The following is a 14,493-nucleotide window of genomic DNA, read 5'->3' on the forward strand; positions in this document are numbered from 1 at the left end:
TAAGCACTGAGGCCAGGGGGGCAGGGTTCAGGGGGGCATGCAGTCTGCTGCAAAAGCAACATTTTCAAAAATTTGCACAGCCAATCAAATCTCCAGTAGTCAGCCACAGGCACTACGTTGGTTCGCCCTGTTCTAGCCCATATTCTAACTGTAGAGGAATTTTTGTTCTAGCTTTCTAACTGTAGAGGAATTTTTGTTCTAGCTTTCTAACTGTAGAGGAATTTTTGTATTTAATACGGAGGGGCATTCTGTCAATGGTATTCACAAGAGGCACATCTTTGACACAGTTTCACCATAAGGCCTAAGAACTGCTGTTAACAATACAAATTATAAAATGGGAACATGCTTAATACTTTGAGGTGCTCCTGATATGCTTGAAAGGATGTTCTGGTGGACTGCTTGCTTGAAGTGTGGGGATGATCTTTGGCAAGCATTTGGTCTTTTAAAAAATCACCATATGCCCTTTTCTTGTTTTTTTTAGTTGAACAGTTGCACCAGGGGGGAAATGTAAACTTGCTCTATTCCAATAAGTCAATTTTTTGAAAATGTTTATTAACTTTTCCTTTGTGTTTCTAATCAGATTCTATAATCAAAATGTTGAATGGTCCAAAATGACAGACCCAAGTATGCAAACAAATTGAGATTCTGTCCATTTTTTTTTGTTTCAACCCCCCTCTACTCCTGGGGTATTTTTCCTCACTGCTGATGCTTGCTTTACTGCATGCAGTCCTTGCTTGTTGCAGGTGCAAAATCTTGGCTGCTACACCGTGGAGGACCTCTCCCTCCTCATGGATCTTCCCACTGCAGCCTATCAGAACAGCGAGTTCCTCTCCATCACCCACATCATGGGGGACAATGTGAGTTCCCTTCATTAAAGCCCCACCGTGCTTTATTTATATGAGTTCAAGCCCGAATTCTGATTTTAAAAGCACAGAGTCAGCTGAGAACATTTGAATGCCCACAGTGAAAAATCCCAGTAACGCTCCCTATCCTTCCAATTAACTTCAAGCTTATTCAATGGGTGGGGTAAGGTTGGGGCGGGGCGGGGCGGGGCGGGGTGGGGTAAGGTTGGGGCGGGGAGGGAGGGAAAGACAGAAACACACTTACACTGCAGGAGGAATGGAAGGGAGGGAAAGGGAAGAGAGAGAAAGGGGGAGAGAGAAAGGAGGGAAAGGGGAGAAAGGAAGGAAACAGATAGAAATGGGAAAAGAGAAAGAAATGGGGGAAAGGGAGAGAAACAGGCGAAGAGAGAGAAAGGAGGAAAGAGAGAGAAACATGGAATAAAGAAAATGAGAAGAGAAAGGGTGAAGGGAGAGAAAGGGAGAGAAGGGAGAGAAAGGGGGAAAGAGAGAGAAATGTGACCCCGTTCTCTCCTCCTGCCACTGCCCTCCTCCCCAAGAAAACCCATGTTTTTTTTAAAAAAAATTAAGTTTAATTTACCTCCTGGTGAGCAGCAGCTGGAGGGAGACTAGAGTCAGGGACAAGGTCCAGGAAGGAGAGTTCTCACTGGCCTGTCCCTGCCCCCCTCCCCCCCGTCTCCTCCCAGCCGCAGCGCTGCTCACTCACCTGGTAGCAAGTTAAACTTAATTTTAAAGTAACCCCTGTGGGTGGGGAAACGGCACAGCAGGAGGAGTCAGCAGGGAGCTCAATGCTTCGGCTCCTCGCTCCTGGGGAGGGAATGGGGCTGGTGACCTAATGCACCTCCCCCAAGTGACACAGAAAAGTTGTGCCCGGGCCTTAAGCCCCCCTCTGTACCCCCTCACAATGCCTATGAGTCCACAGGAGGATCTGTCCACTTATCTACTGACTTTCAGATTTACCTGGGCTCACAGGTACTTCACCAATATATTGTTGTTGTTGTTGTTTTTAAATTCCAAGGTGTCTTGCATCTTTCAAAATTTGACTGAGACTACACCAAGAGCAGGCAGTGGTGTGATTCCTATTCATCCAGAAGAACTCATGCATGTTGAGAAGTTGGTGAGTCCAGATCTAGTCAGGCTTTCCAGTCCAGGTTTTGGTAAGTTCGGCAGAGACAGCCAGAAAACCTCCAGAACTTGAGCCGCTGCTTCTCTTCTTTCCCTTCCACTGCTCTGAGACCTGGTTTTTACAGGTAATGGGTGTGATTGTGAATTCTCTAGTGGGCCCACCTTGGACTACAGGTAATGATTCCCCACAAGAAAAACTCACCTGATAGAATATTTTTCCTGGTCAAATAAACAGAAACCACTAATGTGCATGAGAAACCCTTATTTTTGCTACTTTTGTTTTCTAATCGGCTTCTCACATGACTCATGCGAATCAAAATCCAACAGTATTGCCAGTCAATCAACTAATTAAAAAATCAGTACCAAATACTCCCTGGAGGGGGGATTCTGTGCTGCAGCTTACTCCAGCCCTCCCCTCTGGAAAAAAATAAATGAGCATACAGCAGACAGATACTAGAAAAAGCACTTGACTGGGGCGCAACAGAAATATCAGTGAAATGATGATAGTACTGCAAATATAAACTCCTGCAATTATTGCCTCGGAGAATGAATGTAAATCAATTCTATGACTCATTCATATCCTCACGTTCTGTCTGTTTCCTCTCATTCCAAAATTAAATAAACTGTTGTCATTTTTCCAAGAACTTGATTCGGAAATGGAGTAAAGATCTTAGGGATGGGGGTACGAAACATTTCTAGGACTCTGACCTTGATTTTACCTTGGGTGGAATTTGCTACTTACCGTTTGAGTGGAATTAAGAAAGAAGGCCTCTTTTAGTTTGGAGAGGAGATGTCTGAGGGGGGATATGATTGAAGTCTATAAAATTATGCAGGGGGTAGAAAATGTTGACAGAGAGAAATTTTTCTCTCTTTCTCACAATACTAGAACCAGGGGGCATACATTGAAAATGCTGGGGGGAAGAATTAGGACTAATAAAAGGAAACACTTCTTCACGCTTTAAAAAGTGCTTGGACAGATTTATGGAGGAGAAGTCAATCTATGGCTACCAATCTTGATCCTCCTTGATCTCAGATTGCAAATGCCTTAGCAGACCAGGTGCTCAGGAGCAGCAGCAGCAGCAGCAGCAGGCCATTGCTTTCACATCCTGCACGTGAGCTCCCAAAGGCACCTGGTGGGCCACTGCGAGTAGCAGAGAGCTGGACTAGATGGACTCTGGTCTGATCCATCAGGCTAGTTCTTATGTTCTTAAGGCCATGGCTGATGTTGCAAAATAATGTACTACTGAACTTCTACTTGTCTTTGAAATGGCTCCTGAGCTTGTATTCTTCTTTGAGAACCCCTGCACAACTAACAGATTCCCCTGAAGAAGACTCTTGGGCAAGATGCATAGGGCATTTTATGTTTCTACCTGTTTTGCACTATTATTGGCCTTATGTTTTATTTCCTCTGACTGGCACAGCCCTTTTATTTGTCCTTGCTGTTTGTGTGACACGTTGCCAAGTGTAATTTCTCTTTTCCGTGGCAGAACTGCACCAATACCAGGTGCCAAACGATGAAGTGCGAACTATCCCATATCGAAAGGAGCTCAGAAGTCTCCATCCACCTGCTGAGAGCTGTCCATAATGAGTTTTTTAGGAAGGTGAGTTCATGCTTGGCACTCTTGTCTGGAAGTGCACAACCCCGTTCTGTTGCACCTCCTGCCAAGTTGACACCTGTCTGTTTGCCCCTTGAAATGGACAGTTGGAAGAATGACCGGCCAAGACATTTCGTGGGATTTGGGCAGGGGTGGGATTCAAATAATTTAACAACTGGTTGTTTACAAGCACCATTTTAACAACCGGCTCTGCCGAAGTAGTGTAAACCTGCTGAATCTCACCACTGGATTTGAGGCACCAAATAGACTTGCCAACTCATCTACTATAGGGTGCTGTCTGTTTTCCAGGCTGTATGGCCGTGTTCTAGCAGCATTCTCTCCTGATGTTTCGCCTGCATCTGTGGCTGGCATCTTCAGAGGATCTGATAGTGATCAGATCCTCTGAAGATGCCAGCCACAGATGCAGGCGAAACGTCAGGAGAGAATGCTGCTAGAACACAGCCACACAGCCCGGAAACCACACTGCACTCCAGTGATTCCGGTCGTGAAAGCCTTCGACAATTCATCTACTATAGTACGCAAAGTCCTGCTGCCCTATCACCATCACTTACATGAGTTGTACGGCAGGAATGGGCAGGAAGATCTCATGAACCTGTTGATGTCATTTCCAGCAATGATGTCAGTGATGCTTTAGGCTTTTGTACCACCCTCTGCTTTTCAAAGTCTGCTGGGGTTCCAAGCATGCACATGGCAACCCTGGTATCAAAAGTCCATTGCTCTCATCACAGCAACCTTCTCTCTCCCCGACCTCCCCAACACAGTCTATGCCGCTTTTCAGACTCTCTCAGGCCCCTTCCGCACATGCAGAATAATGCACTTTCAATGCATTTTCACAGCTGCACAAGCTAATTTGGTTCACCAAATAGGCCTCCACAGCTCATGTGACAGAGCGGGGAATCAAACCCGGTTCTCCAGATTGGAGTGCACCTGCTCTTAACCACTTCGCCACGCTGGATGTCCAGCGTTCCGATTGTCTGTCTGTCTGACTCTCTAGTCTGAAGCCCGAGGTTAAAAGACACTGCAAAGTCATTCACTTCCAACAAGAGGAGGCAACAGAGTGCATGTTTCTTTTGTGCTGTGCTTTTTCAGCTACTGTTGGGTAATCCTGCCCTTTGTCAGGCCCTGGGTATTGGGTGTTTTAACCATGATGACCTTCAGTTGAGAGTCTGATCACAGTGTAGTGGCATGGTCTTTAACATGATATTATTCCTATTCCTCAATAACTAAGATGTTTTCTTGTGTGTGTGTGTGTGTGTGTGTGTGTGTGTGTGTGTGTGTGTGTGAGAGAGAGAGAGAGAGAGAGAGAGAGAGAGAGAGAGAGAGAGAGAGAGAGAGAGGTGTCATCAGGTTGCAGCTGGCTTATAGCGACCCCTGGTGGGGTTTTCAAGGCCAGTGATTAAGTATAGGTGGTTTGCCATGGCTTTCCTCTACAAGTGCTCCTTGGAGGTTTACCTTCCAAGTACTGACCCAATTTAGCTTCCAAGACCTGACGAGATCGGGCTATACTACACCATCCGACATCAGGATGTTTTCTTAATATCTTGGAAATCTCCTCCTTCCTTTGGAATGAGATGTCCCTCAGAGTGACGGAGAAGGGCTGAGCAATACCTCACTGCTAATTTAGTGCCAACAGAGAGAGGATATGGAAAGCCGGAGGGAGAGATTTGGGCCTTGAGGTACGAGTGCTTTCTCTGGGTCTCAGATGCAGAACTAGCAAGGCCTTTCTTCCATTTTCTCTTGGGGACAAAGGCAAAGTTTAAGACCGTGAAGATTGTGAGCACGTTCACCCTGACCTCCCAAGAAGAGGACGGCATCCTCCTCCTGCCCAAGGCAGCCCATCAGAGGGAGGTAAGATGGCAGGGGGGACAAAACTTTATTGTATTGTTTTATTGTATTTTAGAGCTACTATTTATTGTTGCTTTCAACTTATGTGTTTTGCTTGTGTTGTACGCTCCCCTGAGCCCTTCGGGGATGGGTGGGGTAGAAATAAAAAATTAATAAAATAAAAATAAATAAAACGGACATCCTTCACTGACTCACAAGGTGGCTTAAGTGAAAGGGTGGGAGGGAGGGGGGGATAGGTTTGGGAATTCTTGTTGTTGAGATCAGAACCAGGGGTGTGGGACAGTGTAAGGCACAGGTGTCAAACTCGCAGCCCTCCAGATGTTATGGACTACAGTTCCCATCATCCCCAGATGGAAACTGTAGTCCATAACATCTGGAGGGCCGTGAGTTTGACTCCTATGGTGTAAGGGTTACACTGCATGGAACATGGTGGGATAAAGGAGACCCACATTCAAATACTCACTTGGCTGCAAAGTTCACTGGGTGATCTTGGGCAAATCTGTCAGCATCGCCTAGCCTAACTCTCAGGGGTATTGTACTTGCTGAAGTGGAGGCAGACTACTAGGAGGACGAGCAGCCCAAAAGATATTGGTAATGGTCACTTTCATTGCTGTTGCAGAGTATCTTGGAGATTATCCAGCCCAAACTGGTCCCTCTTTCCCTCTGGATCCTGATTGGCAGCATCATTGGGGGACTCCTGCTGCTGGCCGTGATCATCATCTTTTTGTGGAAGGTAAGAGCCAGATCAGAACCACCATGGTGTAGTGGTTAAGGTGTAGGCCTAGGGTCTAGGAAACCCAGGTTCGAATCCCTACTCTGCTATGGAAACTTGCTGGGTGACCTTGGGCCAATCACATGCTATCAGCCTCGACACTGGTAAGTATTTAGATGGGAGACCTCCAAGGAATGTCAGGGCTGTGTTGTGGAAACAGGCAGTGGCAAACCACTTCTGAACGTCCCTTGCCTTGAAGGGGGTGCCATAAGTCAGCTATGACTTGATGGGGAGGTGGGAAAGAACCAGATTGCCGGGCTTGGCTGGAATGGCTCAGATTGGGGGCCAGGCAGCTGCCAAGTAGGGGGCCAGCAAGCTAAGAGCCTTGTCTATAAATGATGGGGCACCAGCTGGTACAAAATTCTTAGGACAGTATCGCTGTAGGGAGCGGACCAAGCATTTGAGTGGGAAGAGCCTCATTGACTGTAGGAAATAATATGTATGTCAATGTAGAGAACTGGCCATCAAGGCATGTGCAGAGTTCTTTCTAGTCTCAGTCCTGCCCACCCCCCTGCAAATCGAACCCTCAATGATGCTCGACTTGACCTTCCACTTTCGGGACCCATAGAGCTTTTACAGCTCTGGCCCCTGCCTGGTGGAACGCTCTACCTCCAGCTACGCGGGCCCTGCGGGAATTTCGCAGGGCCTGCAAGACGGAGCTGTTCCACCGGGCCTTCGGGGGGTCCGGCCGCTGATGCCCCCCCCTCCCCTCTCCTCTCTTATAACATCCTGGTGGACCCTGCCGTTCCCCCCTCCCTCTCCTCCCCTTTTTCTTTTTAGGGGATTGCTAGTAGGTCGCCATCGTTAATTTTGATATTAGGATGCTGCATTTTAATGGGGTTAATTTTAGCATATAGAGCTATATTTAACTTTGATTTTATTTGTGCTCTATTTGTTTGTTCTGTTCGCCGCCCTGAGCCCTTCGGGGGAGGGCGGTTTATAAATACAATAAATCAAATCAAATCAATATATCCCAGATATATAAGAACTATAAATGGTCACCCGTTTTGGATACTATGAACTTCCAGAGATGCCTGTATAAAATGAGCCAGCGAGCTCCAATGTTAGCCTGAGCGCAACCTGCAAGCCCAAGGAGGGTGCAGTTCAGGGTGCAGGCATTTAGTGTATTGATGGTAATGTTGCATAAAGAACGTGTGAATGGTTGGTGCTATCTCTTTCATCTCACTCAATTATAGGGTTGCCAGGTAGTGGCAAGAGCTCTCCTGCTATGACACCTGATATCCAGTTGACAGAAATAGTTCAGCTGCAGAAATGGCTCCTTTGGAAAATGGATTCTGTGGCATTATACTTTAGTGAAAACCCTCCCCAAATCCCCTGGTAATTTCCAGAACTGGCAACCCTACCCAGTTCCCTTCCTCTGTCTCACATGGTTTTTGCCCATTCTGGTCTCATGATTCCCAACATAACCTTTTTGGGTGGCCATTCCTCCCTTTTTCATCAGGAGAAAAAGTGGTTCGATCCACTCTTAAGGGGAAGAAGAGGCAATCCCTCTAGAAAAAAAAAAGAGCAGTCAAATAACATGTCGTGTAAAAAACAATTTGAACGTTTGTCTTTCTAGGACCCTACACAAAGGCAAGTTCAGACGTTCACGCTTTATTAACTTGAACCTTTTAAGATTCAACTGAAAAACTACATCCTGTGACGTGCAAGGTGGTCGTTTTGTCTCCTAGATTTCCTTGAGAAGGCAATTTTGGAAGAAGGTTCAGTTATGTTGCCCCCGCATAAACACCTGTGGTTTCCAGTGTCTAGTCCTAGACATATCTTCTGGACCACATCTCCTCATATTGCCCTATAACAGTGGTGGCGAACCTATGGCACGGGTGCCAGAGGTGGCACTCAGAGCCCTCTCTGTGGGCACGCGCAAATAGAGGTCCCCCCACACACATCTAGGCTGGCTTGGTCCACTGGGCTTGATTATTAGCATTATTATTAGCATTAGCTAATTGAATATTAGCATTATTAGCATTAAACCTAAGACCTAGTTTTGGGGAAGCAGTGTCGGTAACCCTGTTAATGCGCTGTTGAACCCCACTGATTTTCATGTGAAGAACTAAAGCGCGATCCTTTACCTGGGAGTAAGCTCAGTTGCTGGCAATGGGACTTGCTTCTGAATATATCCTCCTAGGGTCATGATTCACCCGTTGGAAGAAAGCAAAGCCACAGACTACCACCAAGCTTACTCCCGAGTAACACGTGCCTCAGAGCCAACCGTTTTTTAAAACTAAAACCTCAGTATTCAGGTTAAATTGCCGTGTTGGCACTTTGTGATAAATAAGTGGGTTTGGGGTTGCAGTTTGGACACTCGGCCTTAAAAAGGTTCGCCATCACTGCCCTATAAGGTCCCTCCATTCGTTGGAGGGGAACTCCTGGTGATCCCTGGCCCGAGGGATAACTGGCTGGCTTTGAGGAGAGCCAGGGCTTTTATGGGCCTGGCTCCGGCCTGGTGAAACAAATTGCCTAATGATGTCAGGGCCCTGCAGGAATTATGTCAATTCCGCAGGGCCTGCAAGAAATGGCTTTTCCACCAGGCCTTTCCCAACTAACCAGCCAGATTGGTTGAACACAGTGAAATGTCTTACGGTCTCCAGGGAAAGGGGGTTGAAGGAAGATGGATGGATGGATGGATGGTGGGATGGTGGGATGGATGGATGGTGGGATGGATGGATGGATGGATTTATGCTAATTATCATCTTAGCATATTTCAAATTATTGGTTAGGATTTCTATTTTAATGTGAATGTTTATGGAACGTTTTAAACTTTTGTTGTAACCCGCCCAGAGCCCTTCAGGGGTTGGTGGGATGTAAGTCCAACAAATAAACAAATTCTGTATCCTGTCATTTTACTGCCCACATTGGTCTTCTCGTGATCCAGGTTCACCTGTATACATGAGCTTTAACTGCCACAGTTACCTCAGAACTCTCTCAACCCCACCTATCTCAATCTCACAAGGAAGTGCTAATTCCTCATAACCACGTTTTAAAAAAATCATTTTGCTTTCTCCTGTTATTAATCGACGGTTTTTCTCTCGCTTTCATTCTCAATCCCAGCTTGGATTTTTTGCACATAAAAAGCCCGGCGAAGAAGAGAAAGAGGAGCAGCAGGCAGCGTTTTGAGCAGAGACGCTTCAGTTCTCCACAGAAACCAGCAACTTTGGGAGGCATCAGCAGACAGGGAGTCTCCGTTTTCCTCCTCGGGTCCCCTTTCTTCCAGCTGCACCCAAGAAATGGTCCTGTGATCCACTACCTTTCCTTTGCCTTTGGGAAAACAAGGAAATAAGCCATTTTCACCCACCAGGGCCACCGTTTTCACAAAGCCATCAGAAAGTGGGTCTTGAAATCAGGGATCCAGTTTTGCTTGTGGGGTTCAGAGGACAGAGAAAAAGGAGCAGTAATGTAAATGCCAGCGGATAAGCTCCCCCCCCCCCCACACCCCATCAAGGACATGAACTGTTCTGAGTGCAGACCACACCCTTTGCACCTCTGACTGATTTCCGTACTGAGGAACTCCACAAACAGCTCCCGTTCTACCTGCAGCATCGCTACTCCGGTGAGAGAAACACTGGTTTCAAATAACCACGTACAAACGCTGTTTTTCGCTTAGGATATGCCCAATCCCAGTTGAAAGCTCCCGGCTGTTCATTGAGACCTGCGGCTATGGCAACGGGAGGCCATTTGGGTGGCAGAGGACCAGTAAAGCGGAGAGGTGTTGCAGCTATGGTTGCCAACCTCCAGGTGAGACCCAGAGATCTCTTGGAATGGCAACTGATCTCCAGAGAATAGAGGAGTTCCCCTGGTGAAAACAGCTGCTAGGGGGTGGCCTATTTGACACTGCTGGGCCCCACTCCAACCCCAGACTCCACTTCTGAATCTCCAGGGATTTCCCAATCCAGAGTTGGTGCCCCCAGTTATAATCCTACATCTCTGTGACCCAAGTGTTTATTACCTTTCCCTGATCGTGACCCAAATGGCCGCTGGCAGTGGGAAAAACTGCCATGGACTACTTTAAGGTGGGGCAGGAGGGGGCTTGAGTCGTCACCTGCAAGAAAATGTGCACGACCTGTTCCCCGGGGAAGCGTACGCAAGTATGAGGGAGCTGGCAAGGGAACAGGCCCCTCTCTGCCTTTTGCCAGAGGCTGTAGGCGGCCAGCTGTCTGCCTGGCTTCCAGTGGTGGCTTGAAGATGCTCGCCGACTACCCACGGGCATGGCAGGCAGAGGTGCGAGACAACTCGCTGCATGGGGAGTGTTGACGAAAAGCACAGAGATATTTCTGCTATTAAAAGGGGAAAAGGACAAAAGTGTGCAGTTTTGCTGTGTTGTGTAACTAGTGTGACTGAAGGGAGGCTGCATCTTGATCATCCCCTGGCTGTCAGGAAAAGAGGGCCACCATCAGCAGTATTCTCTAATCTGGAGAGCCGGGTTTGATTCCTCACTCCTCCACCTGAGTGGCAGATGTGTTTCTGCTCTCCTACCCTGCTGGGTCACCTTGGGCTAGTCACAGTTCTTCGGAACTCTTTCAGCCCCACTTACCTCACAAGGTGTCTGTTGTGGGGAGAGGAAGGGAAAGGAGCTTGTAAGCCACACTGAGTCTCCTTACAGGAGAGAAAGGTGAGGTATAAATCCAAACTCTTCTTCTTCAGTACAGACGTACGTGGGATTTTGGTGCTTGATCCCAGCAAGTCTTGTCTCTCTAAGCTGATGCTCCCTGGCAGTTGTTACGGTCATTCTGTTTTGCTGCAGCACCTGCTGTTCAATGTAAGGTGAGCCTTGTTGGTTCAGACCCAGTGGTCCATGAACTCCAGCATCCTGTTTCACACAATGGCCCACCAGTTGCTCTGTAACACAGGTGTCAAACTCGCGGCACTCCAGATGTTCATGAACTACAATTCCCATCAGTCCCTCCCAGCATGAGCATTGGGTATACTGGCAAGGGCTGGTGGGAATTGTAGTTCATGAACATCTGGAGGGCTGTGAGTTTGACACCTGTGCTCTGGAGGATCAACAAACAGAACAAAGAGGCCAGGCCTATCTCCTGCATGTGCTTCTATTTTTGTCCAGGATTTTGCTTCCACCAATGATGTCACCATGATTGTTAACCACTGATGAACCTCTCCATTGGTTTGCCTAATCCTCTGTCACAAACATCTATGCCTGCATCCATGACTACACCCACTGGCAGTGAATTCCAGAATGTAATAACTCTCTGAGAACAGAAGTATTTCCTTTAGTCCCTCCTGAATCTATTGGCCATCAAAGTTTTTGGGTGCCAAAAAGTTCTCTGTATCCCCTTTTCCCTCTCCGTGCATAATTTTATAACCTTCTATTACAGTGGTTCTCAACCTGGGAGTCGGGACCCCTTTGGGGGTCGAACGACCCTTTCACAGGGGTCGCCTAAGACTCTCTGCATCAGTGTTCTCCATCTGTAAAATGGATAAATGTTAGGGTTGGGGGGTCACCACAACATGAGGACCTGTGTTAAAGGGTTGCGGCATCAGGAAGGTTGAGAACCACTGTTCTATTATGTCATCTTTTGTCTGCTCTGGAAAAGTGCCCCTTTCCAGCTTTGCAGAATCCTTTTTGGGGTACAACGACTAGAACCACAAACAGTATTCCTAATGAGGCTACATCATAGATCTATACAGAAGCATTATATTTTCAGTTCCTTTTCTAATAGTCCCCAGGAGGAAGTTTGCTTTTCCCCCCCCACTGCAGCCACCAAGTCAACTTTCCCAACAAGCTATCCACTAGCTAGCACCTCGAGCTCTCTTTCCCTCTTAACCAATTCAGCATACATTTAAAGTTACGATATATTTAAGGGTATACTGCAACTGGATTTGGAGGTTCCTTTGAGCTGTTGCAGCAAACACTAGCTGCTAGGCCTCTGTGCTTAGAGGGACAGAGGCTTAACATAAAATATATGCTACATATTAAAAGGAATCAGGTTTCTCTCTCAAAGAGCTGGCAGTTTTGACAGGAAAGGGAAAGCAGAACACCAAGGAAAAGCAGGCCTGACCAGGGGAAAAGCCATGAGATAACCCCAAAGACTTTACAGACAAGGCGGATTTTGAAGCGGGAGAGAGGAGAGGGGAAAGAAGCAAGGAGAGGAAGAGCATGAGGTAGTCAGAGAGAAAGAGTAGAATTGGTGGGGGTAGCAAACGCCCGGGGGTGGGGGGAGGCGTTGAATACAAGAAGGAAGTAACAACGCAGAAAGTCTGAGGTGAGGCTTCTAGGAAAAGGCCTGTGTGGGAGATGCACAGAGGACAGGGAACTAGTAGAAGGCCTTTCTTTCTTGCAAGAGACTCTATTCAGTTTTGTTTTGGCCTCACCAGAAAGGGCAGGATATAAAAAAAACAAAGCAGTATGAGAAATTTCCAAATTTGCCCAGCTAGTTTGCTCTTGGGGGGGAACTGTCAGCCCTTGAGTGAAACAGGATGCTGGGCCCTTGAGCTACTCCAGCAGGGCTCTTTATAAATTTTTCCTCCTGCTGAAACTCACTCCCGAACTGAATCTCCTCCTCGCAGTTTCTGCCGTCCGGTTTTGTTTCATCACATGGGAGCGGAAACAAACGCAGCTCTGTTTTGCTGGTGCCAAAGCAAGGAGGCGGGTGCCTTCCCTCTCACTCCCCACCTTGTCGGCATTTGAGAACAAGGATCCGATTGCTTGTTGAAAAGACCAACATTTGTCTCTCTTAACTGGTCCACACCAAAAGAAAAAGCGCGGCCATTTAGCTGATCATCACTTCCTCAGAAGGAGAGTCCTTCAGAGTTCACAAAGGGGCTGCAGAGGCCGTCCATCACACAAGCGCTGCCAGGTAGAATCCAGTGGGAAGACTTCATTTTTAGTACTGACTCATGTTTTGGGATTTTGCTGTCAAGTCACAGCTGGCTTATAACAACACTAGGATGTTCAAGACAAGGGACGTTCAGAGGCGATTTGCTACAGCTTAGAATTATATCTGAATAAGTATTGTCAAAGTCTTTCACGGCCAGAATCATTAGTGTTGTGGGTTGTATGGCCGTGTTCTAGTAGCATTTTCTCCTGACGTTTTGCCCACATCTGTGGCTGGCATCCTCAGAGGATCATCTGAAGATGTCAGCCACAGATGCAGGCGAAACGCCAGGAGAAAATGCTACTAGAACACGGCCATACAGCCTGGAAAACCCACAACACACTAAATCTGAATAAGGTTTTTCATCAGGTGGATCTCCGGAGGATCTATTTTTTGCCATGACTTAAATGGCAGGGAGGAAAGAAACTCTCTCTTTTCTTCCCCCTTCAGACTCACCAGCAAGTTTTTGTGCCTTGTTCTTGGATTATAGGTTGCCTGCTGGCATCACTATGGTATCTTTCACTGCTCTCTCAGTGCAGCACACACTTTTGACCATATTATGGTCTGGTACAACCTCCGGGGGCGAGGGAGAGAAATATACAGAGTCAGGCTGTTCAGACAGCCATGCCAGAAGAGGTGGGGGGAAAATATGAGAAAGAGAAAGGCGGGATATAAATCCAAACTCTTCTTCTTCTTCTTCTTAAGCCAAAGCATTTTCCAATCCATATCCTAATAGTTTGAAAAAGTATTTAGCCAGTTTAATTGGCTGCCCTGCAGATATAGCGTTTGCACGAACGGGTACACAAAGCCCTCTGGCTGGTCTTTTAAAAGCAGTCAGTTTCAGGCACGTTCCAGACTTCAGGTCCAAACGGCTCTTGCTATCAGATTTCGCAGCCCAAATCTCTTCGTTCCCGCGCACACCTGAAGAATGTTTTGTCAAAGGCTTCCACGGCCAGAATCAACTGGGTGTTGTGGGTTTTCCAGGCTGTGTGGCCACAATCGGGTAGTTTCTGCTCCTAACGTTTTGCCCGCGCCCGTGGCTGGCATCTTCAGAGGCACGTCACGGTCACCCTCATAGTCAGTGGATGCTCCGTTGCTACTCCAAACACCTCTGCCTTTGTAGCAGCCCCAAGCATGACACAACCTAGATCTCCCTCCGCACTGTCTTTAACATTAAAGAAAAAGCAGTTTGAGAGTCCCGGGTGGGGCTACTGTGGTGGAGGAAGGGTGTGAGGTCATGGGGGAGAGGTAACATTCCTGCACATCATTTCTCCAGCAGGAATCCTCCTTCCCAAGGAGAGCTGAAATGAACTATGGAGGTCAGAGGATAGGTATGAGGGCACAGCCGAGGGGTGGGGGGAGTCGACCCTCCCTTCGCTTGGTGCCATGGCTCCAGGCAAAACTGGCCATTGTGCTCCACAGGAGAA

The 14,493-nt window shown here is 47.4% G+C and overlaps 1 protein-coding gene across 3 annotated transcripts in view; it reads left to right on the forward strand.

The window, feature by feature from the left end:
• Nucleotides 1-10,535, forward strand: part of ITGA10 (integrin subunit alpha 10) — a 56,381-nt gene extending 45,846 nt beyond the window's left edge. For all 3 annotated transcript variants that reach the window (XM_048481651.1, XM_048481657.1, XM_048481665.1), the window contains 6 exons: nucleotides 744-857; nucleotides 1,879-1,977; nucleotides 3,473-3,586; nucleotides 5,351-5,449; nucleotides 6,066-6,179; nucleotides 9,288-10,535. In XM_048481651.1, the coding sequence (XP_048337608.1) occupies nucleotides 744-857; nucleotides 1,879-1,977; nucleotides 3,473-3,586; nucleotides 5,351-5,449; nucleotides 6,066-6,179; nucleotides 9,288-9,353 (606 nt within the window). In that variant the 3' untranslated portion in view covers nucleotides 9,354-10,535. The remainder of the gene's footprint in view (nucleotides 1-743; nucleotides 858-1,878; nucleotides 1,978-3,472; nucleotides 3,587-5,350; nucleotides 5,450-6,065; nucleotides 6,180-9,287) is intronic.
• The last annotated feature ends 3,958 nt before the right edge of the window (nucleotides 10,536-14,493 follow it).

This window comes from Sphaerodactylus townsendi, linkage group LG01, assembly GCF_021028975.2.
Source record: "Sphaerodactylus townsendi isolate TG3544 linkage group LG01, MPM_Stown_v2.3, whole genome shotgun sequence".
NCBI lineage: Eukaryota > Metazoa > Chordata > Lepidosauria > Squamata > Sphaerodactylidae > Sphaerodactylus > Sphaerodactylus townsendi.